We start from the raw sequence: 21,078 nt of genomic DNA, 5'->3' as shown, positions 1-21,078 counted from the left end.
TACGATTTGCTTATTAGTCTCGGTGTCTTTCCACTTGTTTCGCCTCTGGCATGTTTGCCGACAAACATCTTCTCTAAGATAAAAGCTCCCTCCCCCCGTGCAGCGTGAAAGATTCACGAGGCTCGAGCCCAATCGATAGACGCACGCGTGATTCGTACAGGTCCATTATCGCATCCTTTTGTTAATTATCGGGTCGCATGCGATTACATTTCCGCCGTTTCTTTATCTAAAAACCAGGCTGGGTGTTGTAAATCAACCTATGACTACGCCGATCACGTGTTGGTGCCGGAAATACACGGGGTGTTTTGATTTTTTTTTTTTTTTTTTACGTTATCTTGTCGCGGCGAATAAATAACCAGTAAGGTATTTCGAAGATGCTCAAAATACTGGCGCCCATAAAGAGACCGATCGCGCTGCCGACTGAAACTGAAAGATAATGCGTATAATTATCATACCAGACAAACACGCGATGGTAAATTAACAAAGCTTATTGAGATCCTCGAATTTGATCGTGGCATACGGCGGAAAATATTATTGACGGGTGAGTTTTCACCTGCAACGTCCAATAAATCGTTGACTACGTATCGCCGGTACCTCACGGTTGGATGAGACAGCAGTGCGAAATGAAACCGCGAGTAGGATCGACCCGGGGACTCGTAGTCGTGCGGGTCCCATCGAGTTCTGTGAACATCGAAACACCGTGTTTTATATGTATGAATTCTACAGAGTGATTGTCTCGCTACTAGGGTAGAAAGGAAAGCCACCTGCTTTGTCGTTTAAGTACCGTGACCCTGAATGTGTCATCAGTAGCTTATAGCTGCTTCAAAGATATATCTTTGAAGCAACTATACCTCTGCTGAGCAGTCTATGTGACTGCATATATAGCGATGCATACATACATTGTTGCCCCGGTTTCGCTAGCAAGGAATGGAATTCTAACATGGTACGGAGGCTTCTGACGCCCCCTACGCATGGGACAGAAAATTGAATTACATGTTAGGTCTATTCTTACATCTCGTCTGTGATAGTATTCGTACGAGGGGCGATACGGGACATCGAACACGTTGACAACAGGGACTTCTACCGAAAAAATACCGGTATTTATGTCGGTTTTCGGTAATATATCGGTTTCGGTATAGCTTTTATGCCATAATACCGGTTTAAGTCCCTGATTGACAAGTAGATCCGACAATTATCTACAAATTAGTCACTCTATCTGTTGTATAGTATCGTTACAAATTAGTCGATGTATTTTTCGATCGAGAACGTACAATGTCAGCGACGTCCCTTCGCAGTTCGGTAGACAACGTTGGCCCATCGATTGGTACGTTATCTCCGTCTTGTTAGCGATTATACACGTCATCTCGGTTCCGTTGCAGACTCTGGCACCGTTCGGCACGAAATAGTAAAAACTGACGCATCCGCAGAATTCGATCATCCGATTTATAACCGTCTGCAAGAAACAGGAAATCGCGTCTCGTAAAATAGTGTGTCATCTGCGTTGGACATTGCGGAACATTTTTTTTCTTTTCGACCACTGTTCTCTACTGCGTACCTCGAGAAAACACGCGTCGCTGCTGTATATGTCGAACATGTTATTCGGCCGTTTCTCTTGCTGGAACCGACAATCTCTGTACTCTACCGCGACTTTATCCACGCCGGCCTCGTTGAACGTGTCTACCATCGTGAATTCAATGCGATTCGTTTTCCCAGCCGTCATACGTATCACATCGTTGTCTAAATTCTTGAACGTCGGCAGCTGCAGATTGTTGAGCAAATGCACCTAAAATCACGGCCACGATTTTCTCAAGAACGGTTTCTACAATTATCCCGCCCCCTTTTCGTTTTTACAAACCCAGATAACACATGACGCCTCGAAGACGTACATTTTACGGCTATTTTAGGTCTAAGACGCATTTAAGCCGTCTTCGAGGCGTCATGTGCTATGGATTTATTGATCTACGGGTATATAATCCAGTTATAATCAGTTAATTCTAGGTAACAATGTGTTGTATGATCTATGCCTAAAAGAGACGTGGGAACTAAAGAAGCTATCCGAGAAACACGCTAAGTCCGCGTATTTTCGACGGCATTTCTGTCTGGCAAGTGTAAGATGTAATCAGCGTCGTCGTAGTTCGTTGTTCGACATATTTTTAAGACGTTTTTACGATTTTTTAAGAAGCCAAAAATACCGGTCGGATTGTATTGATATGATAAAAACGCTACTGCCGGGTCAGAAGAAACCGGAAGGGGCGGATAGGAAAATGGTTCGATCGGTCAAAGTGGATGATACATTAATACCGTGAACTCGGTGAGAAGATAATTCTTCGTTTTCGAGGCCATATGAACATCGATGACGAGATCGCCGTATTTCACGGTCCGGTTGACAAAGTACCGCACGCTATTGTCCCCCAACTGATACGTGTTCATAGCGAGACAATAACCGACGCCTGTTTTTCGCAATTCCTGGAACTCGGCGCAACAGTTGAACTTCATATTGTTCCACGTACACTCGGCCAACAATTCCGTGCAAGGAAACCTCATCTACGGTAAAGAAAAAAAAGGATAGAGATAAAATATAAGGAAGAGGAAAGAAATCATGAAACACCTCGAGATGTCGTGTCGCAATCGTAAATTAGACAATGCTCCGGAGTAGCGAACAATTTGCTCGAAAATAACTTGAAAGGCAAACAACAGCGACACATTATCGCAATGCTCGTGAATACGATATGAAAGTGGAATGATATGATTGCTTGCCTCCTCGTATGCGGATAGAAGCTCCTCCGACGTCGCCAGCAGCAGATTCGGATTAGAATAATTTGTCAACGCCGCAGGATTCCTACGAAAATTTTCATGTCTTAATTCGGCCCTGCTTGAAACATGTTACACACACCGTCTGAAGTATTTGCTCTTAATCTTCTTCGTAGAGGAAATACAAAAAACTACTGCGGGAAAAGGTGTCTCCCAATCGAGGTACATGGTCTCCGCGGTTACGGCAATGGGATACATGATGTACTCCCTTACAACGTCTCTGATCATAATGGTGCATCCGTACCAACACACGATACAGGAGACCAGCCAAAAGAGTCTGCAAGCAGGTTAAAGTCATGAATACGCATCCATCAAAAGGGACAAAGAAAGTTACAATTCATGAAACACTCTTATTTTTGTTGCACAGGACGTTACCTTTCCGGATACGAAAGCTGATCGTCCACGAGATAGCTGACACCGTGGATCCCGCAGTTACTGAAGTACTGCTTGATAATTTTCCACCCTCGGATCAGTCGTTTCCACATTCCATATAACACCTATAATCGAGATACCCAATCGACAAGTGGTATAAATTAAAAATCTTTGTTGATAGTTCTAAATCAAATAACAATCATCGCAATAGTAGAGCGTGAACGTTTCGTTTGTTAATAAAGAAGGAGTCAAAGTTATTGAATTTTTCATGGAAAATGAAAACTTCAGTTTTTGAAAATTTACGAAGAAAAATTTACATTGCTTGTCGACTAAACGGCTTAACGAAACCAACTGTCTCCGTGAGCAAAGTAAATCGATTCATTGTGCATGTTATTTCATAAATTATGCAGTGGTCGATTTAATCTGTTATTGGTGGCGCAGTTTCTTATGAAATATAATTTCTGATTGTTTTATTATTCATGATGTTTCAGGATAGGAGACAGTACAGCCAAATGAGTAGCCTTCGACAAATAGAAATAAATGGAAAGCATAGAACAAATTGTTTCATACGCTGCCCGAATAATTCTTGCTTAATTAATAGCCATTCAATGGACAATAACTGTTTGCATATTTCCAGGGGATCGTAATAACGTTTGCAATCTTACTAGAAGTAATGCATTTGAAGTTGTAATTTATTCAAACGCCACTTTAACCGTCGCGTGTTCCGTCTGTTATCGTGTCGCAGTGGTTTCACTTCTACAATTCGTACGTGCTTATGTATATACTTAATTCGTGTATATACTTTTTCTGATGTTAAGTACTAATTATAAGTATTAAAGCTGATACTAAGTACTCTGCATAATCGCAATAAAAAGAAAATATTCTTCTATTCTATGGTAATCATATATACATTAATTTTTTCATTTCAATATCATTACATAGCTTCTTTAATTTATCTGAAATGAAAACTATAACGCGACAATTTTATAGAATTTAATTATTATCATTAATTATAATAAAACATTGCCAGAGCAGCCGAAACCGTTACAGCAGTTTACAGACGCAAGAGGAAAAAAAATAAATACGTTTATCATATTACACGTGAATCGATTACAATTTAATAGTATTTCCACCGGCTTAAGAATTCTACTATATATCCTTCTTAATGTTGAAAATATGCAGAAATACTTTATGAAATTTTCTTATATCGGTACGCAATACAGGTATAATAACGAACACGTGCCTTTATTATTTTCATGTCCAACTTATATATTATAAGATTATATATATTGATAAGAAAATTGATTCACGGGTTATTGAAACTCAAATTTAGTACTTGAACACAAAGCTTTCAAAATAACAAATAAAATGAAATCATTTACTGATTTGAATTTAGGGGATTACAAAGAAATGGAATTAAATCTGACTATATAATAAGAGATGTGGATACCATACAAGGAGCTATAGAAAATGCTTTTACAACACTGATACCAAAATGCACTAATTTGCCAATGATATCCGTTTCTAGCAGGTAAATTTCTCTGGGCTTGAATCTAAGATAGAAATTGGAGTTCTTCTGATGCTTTCTTCAATGAATCATTAAGGAATTATCATTTTCTCCAGTAATTCTAAAATGAAATCTTATAATTTGTAGAACTGATGCTGGTGTACATGCATTGTGTAATGCAGCTGATATTAGACTGTCCAATGCTTATAACTGCTTGTACAATCCTTCAGAAGTACTTAGACAGATAAATGGATACTTAATGAAATGTCATCATGATATCAGGTAATTAATAACTTGATAATATAATGTTTCTCAGTCCATATTTGTATTTAATAAACTAAAAGAATGTTTTTAAGGCTTCTAGACTTTATTCCTGTAACAGACGAATTTAGTGCCAGACGTGTAGCACGGTCTAGAACCTACATTTATAGATTTATGACTCCAAAGCAGCTCGATGAACACAGAATACCAATAATTGAAAAAGTACATACTTACCATTTGAGGTATTGCTTCCTAATTTTTAATGAGTATACGTTCAGTATTATAGAGACTGTTAACTTTTTTCGTTTGTACATGTTTTCAGGTCAGAAACCTTTGATATAGAAAGATTACAACGTGGAACACAACTTTTTATGGGAATAAAAAATTTCACAAGTTTTTCTGGAAAAAGTCATGCACCTTATCCAATCAATTATGTAAGGAAATTAAATAAGTTGACCATAGAAAAAGGTCAACCATTTATGCCTTTAGATCCATTGTCACAAAATTATGAATTTTGGAATATTACATGTAGCTCGAAGTCTTTTTTATATAATCAGGTATGTAGTAATGAAGAAAATATAATATTGTTAATTCTCTAATATTTATAACAATATTATTGCAAGATATAGCCACAAGCGTTTCATAATAATTTTACATTTTTATTCTGAATGCACATATAAACAGTCCAATAAATTGTTTACAGGTCAGACGCATAGTAACTGCTTTATTAAACTTAAGCATTGGGAATCTCACAGAAAAGGAAATAACCTGTATGTTACAAGTTCCTGGCCATCATAATTGGAATCCTCATCTACATGTAGTTCCACCATGGGGTTTATACTTGGCAAATATAGAGTACTCTCAAGAAGACATAGATAACTACAGTATTAAATACAAATTACAATCCCCTAATAGGGCAACAGTTGTACCAGTAGGTTGAAATTAAATGTAATACACGTTCACAAGATATTAAAAAGTCATGATTTCATTCTGAATTCTGGTAAGTAGACTTTACCCAAATATCGTTAACAATGGATCTAGAGAATCTAATAAGAAATAAAAAATCAGGTTTGAAATCGTGTAAAACTATAGTGACGAATATGCTTGGCGAACGATATGAGGAAGGTGAAGGAGAAAAAAAGAAATTGGCATCTGTAACACCATTTGTTGTAGATAATAAGCCTGATTTACAGGTTGCACATATAATTCCAGGATTGTTTCTAAGCTCACAAGATCCAGTTGTAAATTTTGACATTTTACAAGAACATAGTATTCGTAATATTTTGAGTATTGGTATTGATACACCAGTGAAGTTTGACAGTATCAAGTATTATCACTGTGACTTGTTAGATTTACCGGAGTCTGATATATCCGAATCAATAAAAAAATGCATAAAAATCATAGGAGAAAATCGCGGTGAAAATATTCTTATACATTGCAATGCTGGTGTATCTCGTTCGCCAACAATCGTTATTTCTTACTTGATGATTTCCGAAGGATTGTCCTTTGACCATGCTTATAATAAAGTGAGAGCTGTTAGAAATTGTATCAAGCCAAACGAGGGATTTATTCGGCAATTACAAACATTACACGTACCACATAATATCGACGGTAAAAAATGAATATGTAAATACTTGAATTATTTTAATGCTTACATCAGAAAGTGCTAAACAAAAAACAACCATTGTTTTAACAGTAGATTTCATGTACTATGACATTATATGTACAGAGAATATTATTTTGTAATTTATTAGGCAAGCTACAATTTGTACACAGCCAAATTATTAGTATCCCATACAAGGGTCACGTCATATACAACATCAGTAAGGAAAGAGGGAAACAGCGTGGCGCGTACTTTTCTATATTCTTCGTCACGGGGAAGTTATTATGCATGATCTTCATACTTCGTCAATTTTTGTTTTTTTGATGTCATTTGTTTAAAGTTTAACACTGTTTAACATTAAGTTCCATATACACTATACACTGTCTAATTCACGCGTATTGAAATGCATACATGGGTACACGTGTATTAACATATTTATATTTTAATGTGTCATTTTTAATAATTGAATAACTGTGTAATTTATCGAAAAAAATATGGCTTTACAAATGTCCAAGTTTCAGATAACAATAACAAATTTTAATTGGTACAGATTTTTTCTTGGTAAGCTATCGAATGATCCACCATCAGTTCAATTTGGTGTAAGAGTAAAACTCATTAAAAACAGAAATTTGTTCGTCCTTTTCATTTGAAAATGTCGAACTAATAAAATAACAATTTTTTTTTTTTTGCCGCTACCGCTCGGCCATTAGACCGTCGGTTGTCCGAGGATTAAGGTGTCCGTCAAAAAGTACTAGATAAAAGGAAAACACAGTTTTAACAATAGATTAATTATGTATATATATTGTTACAATAGATTTCATGTACTATGACATTATGTGTACAGAGAATATTATTATTTTATAATTACAATATTTCGTATTTATAATTTATTAGAAAAGGTACAATTCATGCACAGCGTCTATCAAATTCTTAGCCAAAACTAAACATATTTAAAGATCGCTAATTCTGGCATTTTTGTATAAACCATGCATTGGAGATGACATGTAGGTCGTCGTACCAAGTAGTTTTATAAAAATTATTGTAAATCTAAAAAATATAAGTGAATTTCTGTATACATGATCTATTACTTCATTTTCGTGATAGTAGTATATTATTGTACATTCTAGTACAATATTTATTATATGGATTATATATATATATATGTATATGTGTATAATAATATAATTATTATCGATATTTATATATGTTTATGTTTGTATATATATATATATATAATCTAATATTCACATTCCTCCAACAATTGAAATGAGCTGTCCTGAAGAAACTAGACGAGGCACTTGAACCGAATATCTTTTTCTTAGCTAGTTGGCCTCATAAATAGTCGAATGCAAATATTGCACATTATACAGCAAATAGTAAAATACAAGAGAATAAATAAAGAATCGCCTTTAAATTACAAATATTCGTGAATCTCTGTCTTATAAATGATGCCAATGGTGCAACGGTGTAGAAAAATATCAAGGCCTTCTAAAGATTATGTTCCTCAAAACATATATTCACTCATCGTCGCTAAAAACATTTCCTCTACTCTTAAATTCCACCCTTCGATAATATACGATGATTGCTTAATAGTTTGTTGGCAATTTGGTTCGCTTCATAGCGCTACCGATGGTTTCTGGTATATGAAGCAACCTTATTTTATTTCATTTATACTAACTACTTAAAACAGCAGGAAATTATACAGGGTGTCCCGTTTAACTGGAAACGATAGAATATTTCGTACACCATTGAAGATATGAAAAAATTGTTCTTATGAAAACTGCTTGGTACGGAGGAATATATTAGGCAGTGAAAATATTTCTTTTATATATCATACCGTAGAGATGATTTCAAGGTAAACTTAATTTTCTTTTTTTAAAAAGAAAATTAAATTGATCTTAAAATCTCCACTAAGTTGTCATACATACAAAAATATTTACACTATACGATGCCTCCCTCTATACCAAACAACTTGGATAAGAATGTTTTCGTATCTTCAATTTCATAGGAAATATTCCACGGCTTTCAGTTACATGGGGCACTCTGTATATCTAGGAACGTTTTCCTTAGAAAGACCTTAAAGCTTCACGTTTCACACACGGTTCCGTGTATAGAATTCTAATATAGTGACGTGGTTCAAAATCCATTCCACTGAAGTCCAACACAACAAAAACGAAAGAAAATGCAATTTATGTACAAAAAAAATATAAATAAATTAACAAAAAAAAAACATTATGCCCGGTTAAACGCTGAAACGTTTAGCCACGCAATCTACACAGGATAGAGACAATCTGAGAAATATATATACAGGATGTCCGGTAAATCGTAGCACAACCGAAAAAAAAAAATTTCTCTGGATGTCCTACTCTTGAATGTGACAGGCTTGGTGTGTGTTAAATGGTGTTCAAGTGCACAGTTTGCAAATGATGACTCCTATAGCGTAATTTAATTTTACATTTACCGTGTGTGTTTTCGTACGTAGAATCTTTCGCTTCTCGAATGCACCATAACTTACTGAACACACTGCATATGTAATGGGCAATAGAACATTATTCGTTCCTACGAAGCCACAGTCTTAAGTACAACATATCTGTACCTGAAAGGCATATCAGCCGAAGTAAAATGTAAAATTAGATGTTTCCGTTATGAATACAATTGGCCAACATTTTGCATCTAACTGTGTGTATATGTATCTGCCGTTTTCCGTGTATGTGGATAGCGCGCGGTTTTTGTATTATGTTCCTACATGGCAATAAACTTAAAATATCATGCGTTACAGTTACAGATACATTCGGATATTGGTATATGAACTGTAAATATAAACACCATCGTCAAACATTATGTAGTAAACCAGTGTCAGAGTCCAATAGAGTGGCCAGGTCGTATGCAGCAACATCAGTAATGAAACAGGGAACCACTCAGCACTTAATGCGCGTACCCTTTCATATTGTTTTGTCAGAGGAAAGTTATTATGCGGTTGTTACCTTATAATTCATCGATTTTTTTTGTTTGTTTTTTTTTGCATTCGCTTTACTTTGTTTAACGTTTAACGCCCCAAGGACCGTCGGGGTTTGTCACAGGTACATGAGAGTAACCAGCAAATTGAGGAAATTCCTCTACACTGGCGGTATTTGGAGCGCTCTGTGGTTGCTGCTCCCATGGACCACCGACAACAACAAACCCTGTCGAAGCGTCCTGATTAGTACCAGCACCACCAGATTGCATCCAAATATGAGAAGACTCTGTTTCTGAAACATCCTGAATCTTTGAAGAATCCAGTATTTGTAATTATTGTTTGCACTGCCCTTGGATGGTTGTGATGATGTTCAATACTTACATATTCTTCAGCTAAATTTAATAAACGATCTTTCGCGTCGGCTACGTTGTCTTCCGTACCCACGATCGTTACGAGATTTTTATCGGGGTCGGTTCTTCGAGGGAATTTAATATCAACTGTGAATTCATCCATGATCTTACGAATATTTCTACCTTTTGAGCCAATCAAGTGCGCGTGCACACGAAAATCTATGTCTACCTTCTCCTTTGTCAAGCCGTTCTATACGATTGGAAAACAAAAAGAGAGAAAGAAACGATATTACTTTATCAATGACAATTGTACCCTTTGAAGTTGAGATTATACGAATGTTTAAACTTACTAATTCATTAACGATTTTCATAATATCATCCCGCGCGCTGTAAGCATTCTTCTCATAACCAGTGATTGTAATGATATGTTCCTCGGGATCACCTTTCCGTGGAAAATTGATTTGTACGTCATGATCGCTCCGTATTTTATTAATTACGGCTCCCTTTCGTCCAATTATTTTTGGATGGTACTCTGGATTAACTTCGAGCTAGAGGAAGACAAACTTAAATGTTACTCTTTTAACATCCAGATATCCGCGCCTCTGCATCAAGAAAGCCACGATGTCCTTTTTTATAGGTGTTTTTAAATAATATTCACGGTCGTATTATCCACTATATTTTCCATACAAAATGGCTTTAGAATCATTGCAAACAATGTTTTAAATTCACATTAAATTTAATAATTTAACTATGTATCTAGCAATAATGAAATAATAATCACAACAAAGACAAGAGATCAAATTCGTCGCTACTACCGACGTTTACGCAGAAAATATATTTTTTTCATGCGACTCTTATAACAAATTATATGCAGTAACAAGCAAACGGTACCTTTAATTCGAATGATTTCAGTGCCCTATCTTGTCGTTCAGCCTCCAATGCTTTGCACTTTTCTAGAATAGCCTGCTTTGCATTTTCAACGCATGCAGGTGTGCCAGAAATCTAATAAACAGAACAGAATATATCATATTCTGGCAGTGAATAAGTAAAGAGTGAATAACTGTCATAATGTAATGCGACAGCTTGTATACCTTGATATAATCAAGTTTTTCTTCCGCTGGAGATAACATGATATGAACATCATGCACGTACATTAATTCTCGTACGTCACGACCTTTCTGTCCTATTATAGAACGATGCAAATCGAACGGTACTTCTACCTGCAATGAAAGAATTCAATTTTTTATATGCAGCGAGTGAGAATTTTCGTTAAATGCTTGTAAACGTAGGTCGCAGTCGAAGGTTAAGTATCATTCAATCATTCTATTGTCTAAAAATTGAATAGTAGGTTGACCTCTATCGTGATTGGTACTAAGTCGAGCAGCGCTTGTTTAGCAGCTGCAACATTTTCCGGTTGTCCTGTAATGCGAATAATATCACAAGCTGGAACTGTGTCCGCAACTTCTCCATTTTCACCATTCATTTGTTTTGCTTCGCGTTGGTCATCTACAATGCATTGTATTAGTATGATAGTATTTTATTTGTTATAGAAATACAACATACAGGGCGTTAATAAAAATCTAGGATATCCTCATAGAGTGGATTGTAGACGTTAAAATAACCATGAAAATTCATGTGCACGTATGAACTGTCTTCATTTTATAGTTACACGCAAATTCTTATTTCCGAAAGTGCTCGGGCAAAAATTTTCCAATTATTTTATAAAAACGTCCTACATTTGCATTAACACCCTATATATAAGACAAGGGCACGTAATGGAAAATAAACGCACAAAAATTGTGGGCACATTTTAAACTAACTTTACATGCAGTGGCAATCACACGAAGTTACGTGTACTAACCGTATGTATCGCGATCTGGGAATTTGATTTGTACATCATATTCGGAAGTGATCTGTTGTACTTTACGCCCTTTTGCCCCCATGACGGTACGATGATGCTTTTGAGGTATTATACATTCCTCGGTTACCATTGACTCCTACAAAATATAGCACAAGATCGTAGATACAAGGTCCACTGAAAAATCATGCTAATAGAAATTAAAGAATGTTACCAATTCTTGCACAATTTCTCGCATTCGTTGCTTCGCGGCCTCTATGCATTCGTTTGACCCTTTCAAAATTACGCGGTCGCTGTCAACGCCTGCCCTCGGGAATGAAATTTGTACTCCTCCACACTCGTCTGCGATACGATGCAACACCCCACCTCTACGTGCTACGAAATGTCGGTGATGCTTCGGGTCGATACGGATTTCACGTTCGGTAATATTATTCTGTAGAATAAAAAAAAGAAATATTGATTTACTGTTCAAATAGAAAGTTTAGAAATGAACCATTTCCGTATCTGTTCTTTTGAATGAGTAAATTCTTATAATACTCAGAAATGTAGTATTTTCTATAATCGTTTTTTTATAAATTATAGTATACGTAGTAAATATTCTTACAATTTCTTCGATTGTATCTTCTAATTCAGCTTTTGCTTTCTCAACAGCCTCCTTCTTTCCCAAAATAGTAATTACTTCTTTATCTTGATCTTCGTCTGTTGGGAATATAATACGTGCTCCAGTCGATTCTCTTATCTAAGAACAGTAAATACGTCATTAATATGTAATCGTACCAATGCTTACACAACATCATAATCCATCGATTCAGTTGGATACCTTTCTAATATTGGCACCATTTTTCCCAATTAGGAATTTGTGATGTTGTACTTTGGCACGAACTTCAGCCGAGTAACTAGACAATTGCTTTTCATTTGTAAGTTCCAACAACTGTTGCTTTGCCTTTTCGACGTCTTCTTTTGGCCCCCTAATAGTTACCTAAATAAAGCATATCGATAATTTTCATTCCAGTATTTAGAAAATACTGCGTGCATGATTATCAGAAAGGTACTCACCTTATCGCTTCGACTTTCCGCGGTAGGGAACTTAATTGCAACACCACCGCAATCCTCCATGATAGAATGAATCAATTTTCCACCAGTGCCAATAAGAGAATTATAAAACTTTGGCGGAATTACTATCTCATCCGTAATAATATTAGCCTAATAAAAAATGAAAGTAATTCAATATACACTATTTAAGATGATTCACTATCAACGTTGCCCCGAATAATACTTGTTCTAAAAACATATAAGAATTAAATTACCAATTCATTCTGTATTTTTTGAATCATTTCTTTAGCTTTCTCCACATTCTCTTTCTTCCCTGTAATCGTTATAACGTCACTTTTCTCGCCTTCAGCAGGTAAATCGATTTTTGTTTGCGTTTCTTCCCTAATCTATAAATGGTCAAAGGAAGATTAACCGGCGATTTATACAGCTACAATAAAATAATCGTACCGTTTCGGAACACTAACCTTACGAATATTTACTCCACCTTTTCCAATAACAAATTTGTGGAATTGTTTAAAAATAGGTACCTCTAGCACATAGTTACTCTCGTTCAATTCTTTCACCAACTTCATTAAATATTTATGGCACTTATCTACATCTTCCTTAGGCCCTCTAATTTTTACTATGTCTCCCTTCTCGCCTAGAAATAATTTCATACAACATAAGCAGACGTTCGAAATATTTGCTTGTCCGCTCTGTGTAACGATTCGTCAATTTTTCGAGTTGTGCATTTATATGTAATTTATGGGAATGAAACTATATAACAATACGGAATAAGAAACGCGACCTGCACTCTAAAAATGCACACAGAGAGCTCTGATTGGCCAAGCGCCAACAAGGACCGAGGCCTTTCAAATGTTTGCGCCTGGCATAAATCCGAGTTCTAGTTATTGCATATATCACGCTACATACCTGGGCCAGGAATAGTAATCTGTACTTGATTAAACTTATCTCGGATTTCTTTAATATTATCCCCTTTATTTCCGATAATACTAGGATAATAACGGTGATCTATAATCACATCTTTTTCTTTTTCATTCTCCAATTTCTTTACCATCTCTACTAACTCCTATAACAAATTAAAATATATAGTTAAGATCACATAGCGTTTCTAATAGAAAATAAATAAACATTACAAACCGTTTGAGCTTTCATTACACCCGCAAGATTCCCTTCAATACGGATAATATTGCTACCATCATTCTCCGAAATATTAATAACAACACCCGTTCCTTCTTTTACCCGGTTCACTGAAAAAGATAATTGTACATGATATCGTATCTTACACAGTTACTCCGACTGAATAGTCTTTAATACGAGAACCTTACCATTGCATCCGTTTTTTCCAATAATATGTTTATAAAATCTAGGATCGACATTTAATTCTGTGAAAGTGAGCTTCGATATTAGATCACTAGCCATCAATTGGAGCTCGTTTTGTGCTTTCTCTACTTCTTCCGGTGGACCCTCAATTTTAATTTTGTCTTCCTTGCCGGTAAATTCCACATTCACTTTTGGCATTTCTTGCGTTATACGTTTAATATTTACGCCTTTCCTTCCTATTATGTATTTATGAATCCAAACAGGTGCCTTTACGACAGCTGTACGAACGCTGTTCGCCTTTTCGTACACTTTATTCAATGCTACAGTTTGAATATTCATATTAATACATTATTCGTATACCACTACTATGATTGGAAAACATGCAAATCGGGGATTACCTTGACCAAGTTTTTCTTGAGGTCCTCGAAGAGTAATAGTACCCGTGGGTGAATCCGTTGCAGGCATTTCGACGCTTACACCAGTCACTTGCAATATCTCCGCTATTGTAGTACCACGCGGGCCAATAACATACTTGTGCTGTGACTTCGGTACTTCGACGGACACTGTAGTGCATCTTTTCTCCTAAATATCGAATGGAACGTTGATCTTGAATTATAGAAAAAAATTCTTTCAAAAGCGATTTAAACCTATTTCTTACCATGTCTCTGTAGATTGCTTCAATTGTTTGTTTTGCTGTTAGAACCCCTTCTTTTTCACCAGCAATAGTAATATCATCTTCCTGCACAGAAGTAGGAGGAATATTAATTCGAACTCCAGTTTTTGCCATCATGGCATTAAGATTCTCGTTATTCGCCCCGTGTATAAACGGATGATATATTTTTGGCACCGATATTCGCTCGAACGCCTTTCTTGACTGCAACATACAACGATATCCATATTATCTCCTTAATAAGTCACACTTTGATCCAATAACTAACACATGTCTGCTTACCTGTTCGTCTGAAATGATTTTAATCTCGTGTTCAGCTTTCTCTATTCCCTCTTTCGTTCCTGTAATTGTTATTATGTCTGACTGATCTTGCACAGGCGGAACATTTATCTTGGTTGCAGTCGTCTTCTCTAAATCTTTAAGACGCTGCCCCTGCTTTCCAAGAATCCAACGGTGGTGGTCCTTAGGAATGCTAATTTGTTTACTTGCCTACAATAATTAATAGCAGTTAATAAGAAAGCAGAGAACATCAGTATGTGTTATTGAAGTTACTTGAATCAAACCTGAGTCTGAAAAGTCGTTAAAATTCGACGTTTTGCTTCCAAAACCTGATTCTGCTTGCCAGTTATGAGGAATGTAAGAGATTGATCCTTCGATGATGCTATCTCAATGATTGTATTTGTCTCTTTCATTATTGTTTTACATGTACGAATAGATTCACGTTCACCAAACTTGTCGCTATGATCGAATTTGCGTTCCTCCCCAGGTACACGAAATATCTAAACAAATTTAAAAAAACATTATATAGTCATCAATAACAAAAAAAAAATAGTTGGTTTATATGCATCTTGAAACTTCAATTTATACCTGGGTGATTGTTATGCGTCCTAGTTGTAGATTATTATTTATGGAGAAAATATTAAATTTCCCTGAACTTGAACTAGCTGACTCAGGAAGTACTGGGAATGTCTCATCATAGGTAGGTGGCTCATAGGCCGTTCCCTCTTCCATTACTGACTGCTGCTGCATGGTGGGATTATCCTGTTTCGTGCCAAGTCCTTACAGTAGCACTGTAATACAAAAATTTAAGTCGTATTAAAAATATCTTTGTAACTATACACATATAACTGCATAAATACTACTGATTAGTGCCGGTGACTTTTAAATTGTGATCCATATAAATTTAATAGTATACATTTAGACAGCAAAAAAATAAAATCCAGAGACTAAACTATTTTATTGTATAATATTTTTCAAAAATGTTCATCCTTATATCGTATATTTTACGGGAAATAAAAAATTCGAAGTATACTTCAATGTTCTGTAATTTCATTATCAATGGAACGTTAGGTCCGTGAATAAAAATCAAAAGGTGTCGAAATATAATTTAAAAATCGAAAAATTACGAAAAGATAAACGACGTACACGAAAAATTCTAAAGGGAATCAATAATCATGCCTATAGGTTGCGGTATAACACCTTTTAACGAGATTCATTTTACGTAAACGTTCGATCAACGATTTCCATACTCAACGCAGAATCAGCTAAAGTCTCTGGTGTTGTATACAGACTCGCGACAATAATTATTCTAAATGGGAAACGGCAACAGAAGATTCAAGTTAAATGCCAGCATGTCAATGACCAGCGACTGATTCAGCCAGTGACCACCATATGGAATGAAGTATTCACTTGACACGTCACAAGATCGCTAACCTCTTTCGAAAATGATACCCATGCACACGTTGCATGTATCGGAGAAATGGTTCTCGTGAATTTTTCGAACGGTGGAAAAATCACTCGTGGGAAAGAGAGAAATATATATTCATATGGGACACATACGACGTATCAGGAAGCCATACTCACTCTACCGTAATAAAGAAATCCGGCCAAGTAATAACCGTCTATTACGAAGCCAGTTTAATGGTGGTTTGCCTGAAACATGTAAAAATCCAAATGTATTAGCCACTGATCACTATTTAATCTAATTCAATTACAAGATCGAACAAATAATCGTTCACTTTTTCGCACGAACGTACGTCTTTCCTTACCGGTAACGCAAAGTGAAATGAGATAAATACTTTTCGACTGCAGAAAGTTACTATAATTTAGGGATATCTGAAGGCGTTTTCATTGCCAACCTTAAAGTTCAAAGAACACTGTCGATCTTTCCTACCTGCTTCTACCACTTGGTATTGAGAATTACTGAAATTTATGCCAAATTAACATTTATTTCCGAACTTGTCATAAATTTAGTAAGTGGTAACAGACTTTTCTCCTACGTCACTTTTTCCTCTAGCCGAAGCCGAGTTTGTTCGTGGGGGAACATGAGAAGTGACCAGAAGTGACCATTGAATAACCACGCGCAAGCATTAGGGAGAGTTTGCACTCGCATTTTGACTATTTCTCTACATATGATCACACTACGTAAACTGTCGGACATAATTATATCAAATAATATGGAGTGAATGCTGTACTCATTGGTTCATTTCACTATACCATCAATGTTACGTGGAAAAAGAATTGTTAATGAATTCCATTATCCACTTTCTTATAACAACTGCACCCAATACAACTTAATATCACTACGTTCATGTTTAAGTCACGTGTTTCATTTACTTCAAATCCATATTTAATCTGATAGATAATATCAGAGCTGATAATATGAATTTTTATCAGAAATATTCAGCATGAAATAATCTGTATGGCCAATTCTGAATCGACACATAATAATTTTTTCTTTTCTGCTCATGTCGTATTGGGTATTGGTTGGTAAACATACTATATGTATGCATTTTTGTTCTTTTGGTCCTGGGCCATATTTTGTTGTATTTCTTTTTAGAGACGAGTGGTTTCTATGTTATCTGATTTATGAGGTCTTGATGAGGAATTGGTTTCTAATATTTATTTATTCTCATAATAAAACTACAGTTTGATCTGTTCAAAAGGTTCTATATAATATCGCGATCAATATACATTACATGTACAAGTATAAAAACACCAGGCATACGAATAAAAACGTTTACTTCGATCAATAAACAATTAAAAAATGTCTTGTATAAATTTTATATAAGAAGATATATAAAATAGATAACTTTAATCAAATTTTACTATATACACGTTTATTATCCAATAAAAGATAAAGATCATTTGCCACGTGAACCTACTTTTTCTTAGGTGCTAAATGTCTGTTTGAAAACATGATCCATTGAATACGGAATTTCTTTAAAAAAACGAATTTACAAAAAGGTCTTTTTATTATTACTCATCTATCATATTGTGAAGTTTATTGAGAATAGAAAAAAATGAAGTCAAAAAACGATCATTGAAGCGACGAGTTGAGAAAAAGGGGCACGTTGTGTTGTATTTTTCAAATACGTTCCAATTTCGGGTTCCTGATATGCGCTGTTATCACTGATCAGATTTTATATTTAATGTGCAGGATTATATAACAAGTTAAAACGAAGGTTAAGTGTGGGTCATCTTTTAAATATTCTTGAGTGCTTTCTCAGTTATTAAGCCGAAAATACCGAGAAAAATATGCCAGAGAACATTGATCGTTCTGGACCGTTTATTGGGGCGATAGACGAGGGAACGAGTAGCGCTCGATTTTTGGTAAGCGAGTATTCTTTTCCTTCTCGTGTTTACAAATTCGAATATGACGAAAATAACAAATGACCGGAAAAAATATCAGAATGGAACTTAAACTTTTCCCGCAATACAGTTAAACGATCATGTTTACTTTTATGATATGTTCTATCACATAGTACACCAAACATCGTTTCTCACTTCTGGCAAACAGTTTTTTCCATTTTACAATCTTACGTTTTTTTTAAATAACCAACCTTTATCTTTAATCTTTCCATCATAATGTTAGCCAATTTGTAAAATAAGACAATCAACATGATTTTGTTTTTGTTAGTGAAATCAGTGGTATATTTTTATGAAATATCAATGAAAATTGAGACACAGTATGTATTGATTCTGTGTTATATTTCAGGTATTCAATGTATTATCTAGAAAAGTGATAGCATCACATCAAATTGAAATTACACAGAAGTATCCACAAGAAGGATGGGTAGAACAGGATCCAAAGGAGATTTTACAGGCTGTTCTAAACTGTATAAAAAAGACAATGGAGAAATTAAGCAATATTGGTTTAAGCACTTCAGATATAAAGGCAATCGGGATCACCAACCAACGAGAAACTACTTTAGTGTGGGATAAGGAAACAGGAGAACCATTGCATAATGCAATTGGTAAAGTATGATTTATGTGTTTGAATGTTGTTGTATCACAATCTATGTTCTTCAATTAAACTTAGTAATAATACTAAATGTTAATATTACAGTCTGGCATGATATGAGAACAACTACAACATTAGAAGATATATTGGATAGTATACCGAATAAAACAAGGAACAAAAATTATCTAAAACCACTCTGTGGACTTCCAATGTCACCATATTTTAGTGCTCTTAAGATACGTTGGCTTATTGACAATGTACCACGTGTCAAACAGGCAGTAGATGCAGAGAAATGTGCTTTTGGAACAGTAGATACATGGATTATTTGGGTGTGCCAACAGTTTATTTTTATCGGTATACGTATCACATAATTATGACAATTATGTTTTATTATTTGTTATTCTTTTTCCATTCTGTAGAATCTGATGAAAGGACAGTTACATGTGACGGATGTTTCAAATGCATCCCGAACCATGCTAATGAATATCGAATCTTTAAAATGGGATCCTTTGTTGTGTCGATTTTTTGGAATTCCGCAACACATTCTTCCTGAAATAAGATCTAGTGCCGAAGTATATGGGACAGTTTTGAATCCTGAAATTCTCACTGGAGTACCAATAGCTGGGGTAAGAATCTGAACATTTTTACTGGCTAATATCGATCTATAGTTATTTCAATGAAATTCACTTTTTCTACGTGCAGTGTGTAGGTGACCAACAGGGAGCCCTACTTGGTCAGTTGTGTTTAAAGCCTGGACAAGCAAAAGCTACTTATGGAACTGGTTGTTTCTTGCTGTACAATACTGGTAACGTTGTACGTATACACGGTTTTTAATTATATTTTAAACATAATTAAGAAATAAAGAAAAATTTTAGAAAGTCGATTCCCATCAAGGCCTTATAACAACTATTGCGTACAAATTGGGTAAATCGCCAGCCATTTACGCATTAGAAGGCTCTGTCGCAGTAGCAGGGGCAGCATTATCCTGGTTGCGAGATAACATACAACTCTATAGTAACATTTCACAGTGTCAAGAGATGGCAGAGAGCGTAAAGAACTCGGGGGACGTGTATTTTGTTCCTGCATTTTCTGGCTTATATGCGCCGTACTGGCAGCAAGACGCACGAGGGTAACTGAATATAATCAAAGTGTAATTTCTTTCACCGTATATCACATGCTAAAACCGTTCCCTATGAATATTTATCAGGACAATTTGTGGTATCACCGAAGATACCCAACACTATCATATTGTAAGGGCAGCTTTGGAAGCTGTCTGTTTCCAGACAAGAGACATTTTGGAAGCCATGGTGAAAGATTCCGGAACGAAATTAACAACGCTACTCGTTGACGGTGGCATGACTGTGAATAATTTACTCATGCAGCTGCAGTCTGATCTTACTGGAATTAATGTTGGTGCGTGAAACTTTATTTCGCATTATGCGATTTACAGTCATAAACTGTCCAGTTGTTTTAGTTTACAACATATAAATTTAACTTTATTAGTGAGACCCAACATGGTAGAAACAACCGCGTTAGGCGCAGCCATACTAGCTGGTGTTGGTGTCGGTATCATCGATATCAACGATGTCGATGCATCACAGGTTACAAAGTTCATGCCTGCCATTGGCGAAAATGGTAGTATTTCATTAAACGATGCGATAGTGTAAAACTGGCATAGGAATACCTAATATACATTTGTGTTTCAGAACGAGACTTAAGGTATTCTAAATGGAAGATGGCTATAGAAAGATCAATGAAGTGGGATACTTCTTCCTCTTCCTTTGACAAATAATTGAAGTTAAAACGAATGCAAGTGTAATGAATACAAGTGGCAGCCGAATCTCTGTTGCATGATACGTACCCTCGCGAGCAAACTCGACTTCCGCTACTGCAAAAAGTGACGTAAGAGTAAGGGCCTCCTACAACTTGGTAAATTTATTTCAAGTACTGAAATAAATGTTAAATCGAATGTTACTACGCCACTTTTTCCCCTAGTGGAAGCCGAGTTTCCTGGTAGGTGTACATACCTGTGACAACGAATAACATACTTTAGTATGTAAATGAAATAGTT

The 21,078-nt window shown here is 35.7% G+C and overlaps 5 protein-coding genes across 8 annotated transcripts; 3 read left to right on the top strand and 2 right to left on the bottom strand.

Moving 5' to 3' along the window:
- Positions 1–325: 325 nt before the first annotated feature.
- On the bottom strand, positions 326–3,296 carry LOC107187788. The gene is made up of 8 exons (XM_015575961.1): positions 3,187–3,296; positions 2,894–3,088; positions 2,758–2,839; positions 2,302–2,544; positions 1,556–1,783; positions 1,272–1,453; positions 554–681; positions 326–426 (listed from the first exon to the last, which is right to left on the bottom strand). The coding sequence occupies exons 1-8, from the start codon at positions 3,294–3,296 to the stop codon at positions 326–328; spliced, it is 1,269 nt and encodes a 422-aa protein (XP_015431447.1).
- Positions 3,297–4,233: 937 nt separating this feature from the next.
- On the top strand, positions 4,234–5,933 carry LOC107187815 (tRNA pseudouridine synthase-like 1). Its single transcript, XM_015575989.1, has 6 exons — positions 4,234–4,406; positions 4,580–4,714; positions 4,838–4,972; positions 5,047–5,193; positions 5,274–5,508; positions 5,655–5,933. Exons 1-6 carry the CDS (start codon positions 4,360–4,362, stop codon positions 5,889–5,891), a joined length of 936 nt encoding a protein of 311 aa, XP_015431475.1. The 5' UTR covers positions 4,234–4,359; the 3' UTR covers positions 5,892–5,933.
- Positions 5,934–5,969: 36 nt separating this feature from the next.
- Positions 5,970–6,823, top strand: LOC107187816 (dual specificity protein phosphatase 19-like). The gene has a single exon (XM_015575990.1). The coding sequence runs from the start codon at positions 5,983–5,985 to the stop codon at positions 6,571–6,573; it is 591 nt and encodes a 196-aa protein (XP_015431476.1). The 5' UTR covers positions 5,970–5,982; the 3' UTR covers positions 6,574–6,823.
- Positions 6,824–8,568: 1,745 nt separating this feature from the next.
- LOC107187900 (vigilin) lies at positions 8,569–16,812 on the bottom strand. 4 transcript variants are annotated; one of them, XM_015576092.1, is made up of 23 exons: positions 16,801–16,812; positions 16,628–16,696; positions 15,632–15,834; positions 15,328–15,543; positions 15,047–15,253; positions 14,753–14,968; positions 14,493–14,676; positions 14,100–14,414; positions 13,912–14,021; positions 13,684–13,840; positions 13,236–13,411; positions 13,026–13,157; positions 12,775–12,921; positions 12,539–12,697; positions 12,323–12,457; positions 11,933–12,151; positions 11,722–11,857; positions 11,215–11,366; positions 10,952–11,080; positions 10,752–10,862; positions 10,211–10,408; positions 9,892–10,110; positions 8,569–9,818 (listed from the first exon to the last, which is right to left on the bottom strand). In XM_015576092.1, the coding sequence occupies exons 3-23, from the start codon at positions 15,791–15,793 to the stop codon at positions 9,594–9,596; spliced, it is 3,705 nt and encodes a 1,234-aa protein (XP_015431578.1). In that variant the 5' UTR covers positions 15,794–15,834; positions 16,628–16,696; positions 16,801–16,812; the 3' UTR covers positions 8,569–9,593. The 4 variants fall into 4 exon arrangements, with proteins under 4 accessions (XP_015431578.1, XP_015431579.1, XP_015431580.1 ...); XM_015576093.1 differs by lacking the exons at positions 16,628–16,696; positions 16,801–16,812 and adding an exon at positions 16,478–16,545; XM_015576094.1 differs by lacking the exons at positions 16,628–16,696; positions 16,801–16,812 and adding an exon at positions 16,244–16,285.
- A 1,355-nt stretch (positions 16,813–18,167) lies between these two features.
- On the top strand, positions 18,168–20,918 carry LOC107187901 (glycerol kinase). The gene is made up of 9 exons (XM_015576097.1): positions 18,168–18,376; positions 18,762–19,020; positions 19,113–19,336; positions 19,427–19,633; positions 19,710–19,820; positions 19,883–20,136; positions 20,215–20,420; positions 20,511–20,642; positions 20,714–20,918. Exons 1-9 carry the CDS (start codon positions 18,302–18,304, stop codon positions 20,797–20,799), a joined length of 1,554 nt encoding a protein of 517 aa, XP_015431583.1. The 5' UTR covers positions 18,168–18,301; the 3' UTR covers positions 20,800–20,918.
- The last annotated feature ends 160 nt before the right edge of the window (positions 20,919–21,078 follow it).

The sequence above is a fragment of the Dufourea novaeangliae genome, unplaced genomic scaffold (assembly GCF_001272555.1).
Source record: "Dufourea novaeangliae isolate 0120121106 unplaced genomic scaffold, ASM127255v1 scaffold112, whole genome shotgun sequence".
NCBI lineage: Eukaryota > Metazoa > Arthropoda > Insecta > Hymenoptera > Halictidae > Dufourea > Dufourea novaeangliae.
This window is presented reverse-complemented; position numbering and strand designations above follow the sequence as displayed.

Coding starts and splice junctions, on each gene's coding strand:
- LOC107187788 (XM_015575961.1), bottom strand. CDS start 3,296: ATGTGGAAACGACTGATCCGAGGGTGGAAAATTATCAAGCAGTACTTC. Junction 1,784..2,301: donor ATCTTCTCACCGAGTTCACG/GTATTAATGTAT, acceptor CCGTGATTTTAG/GTGCATTTGCTCAACAATCT. Junction 1,454..1,555: donor GCGACGCGTGTTTTCTCGAG/GTACGCAGTAGA, acceptor TGTTTCTTGCAG/ACGGTTATAAATCGGATGAT.
- LOC107187815 (XM_015575989.1), top strand. CDS start 4,360: ATGCAGAAATACTTTATGAAATTTTCTTATATCGGTACGCAATACAG. Junction 5,194..5,273: donor GTACATACTTACCATTTGAG/GTATTGCTTCCT, acceptor ACATGTTTTCAG/GTCAGAAACCTTTGATATAG. Junction 5,509..5,654: donor AGTCTTTTTTATATAATCAG/GTATGTAGTAAT, acceptor AATTGTTTACAG/GTCAGACGCATAGTAACTGC.
- LOC107187816 (XM_015575990.1), top strand. CDS start 5,983: ATGGATCTAGAGAATCTAATAAGAAATAAAAAATCAGGTTTGAAATCG.
- LOC107187900 (XM_015576092.1), bottom strand. CDS start 15,793: ATGCAGCAGCAGTCAGTAATGGAAGAGGGAACGGCCTATGAGCCACCT. Junction 15,254..15,327: donor TAACGACTTTTCAGACTCAG/GTTTGATTCAAG, acceptor TAATTATTGTAG/GCAAGTAAACAAATTAGCAT. Junction 12,458..12,538: donor ATGGTGCCAATATTAGAAAG/GTATCCAACTGA, acceptor TACTGTTCTTAG/ATAAGAGAATCGACTGGAGC.
- LOC107187901 (XM_015576097.1), top strand. CDS start 18,302: ATGCCAGAGAACATTGATCGTTCTGGACCGTTTATTGGGGCGATAGAC. Junction 18,377..18,761: donor CGAGTAGCGCTCGATTTTTG/GTAAGCGAGTAT, acceptor GTTATATTTCAG/GTATTCAATGTATTATCTAG. Junction 19,021..19,112: donor ACCATTGCATAATGCAATTG/GTAAAGTATGAT, acceptor TTAATATTACAG/TCTGGCATGATATGAGAACA.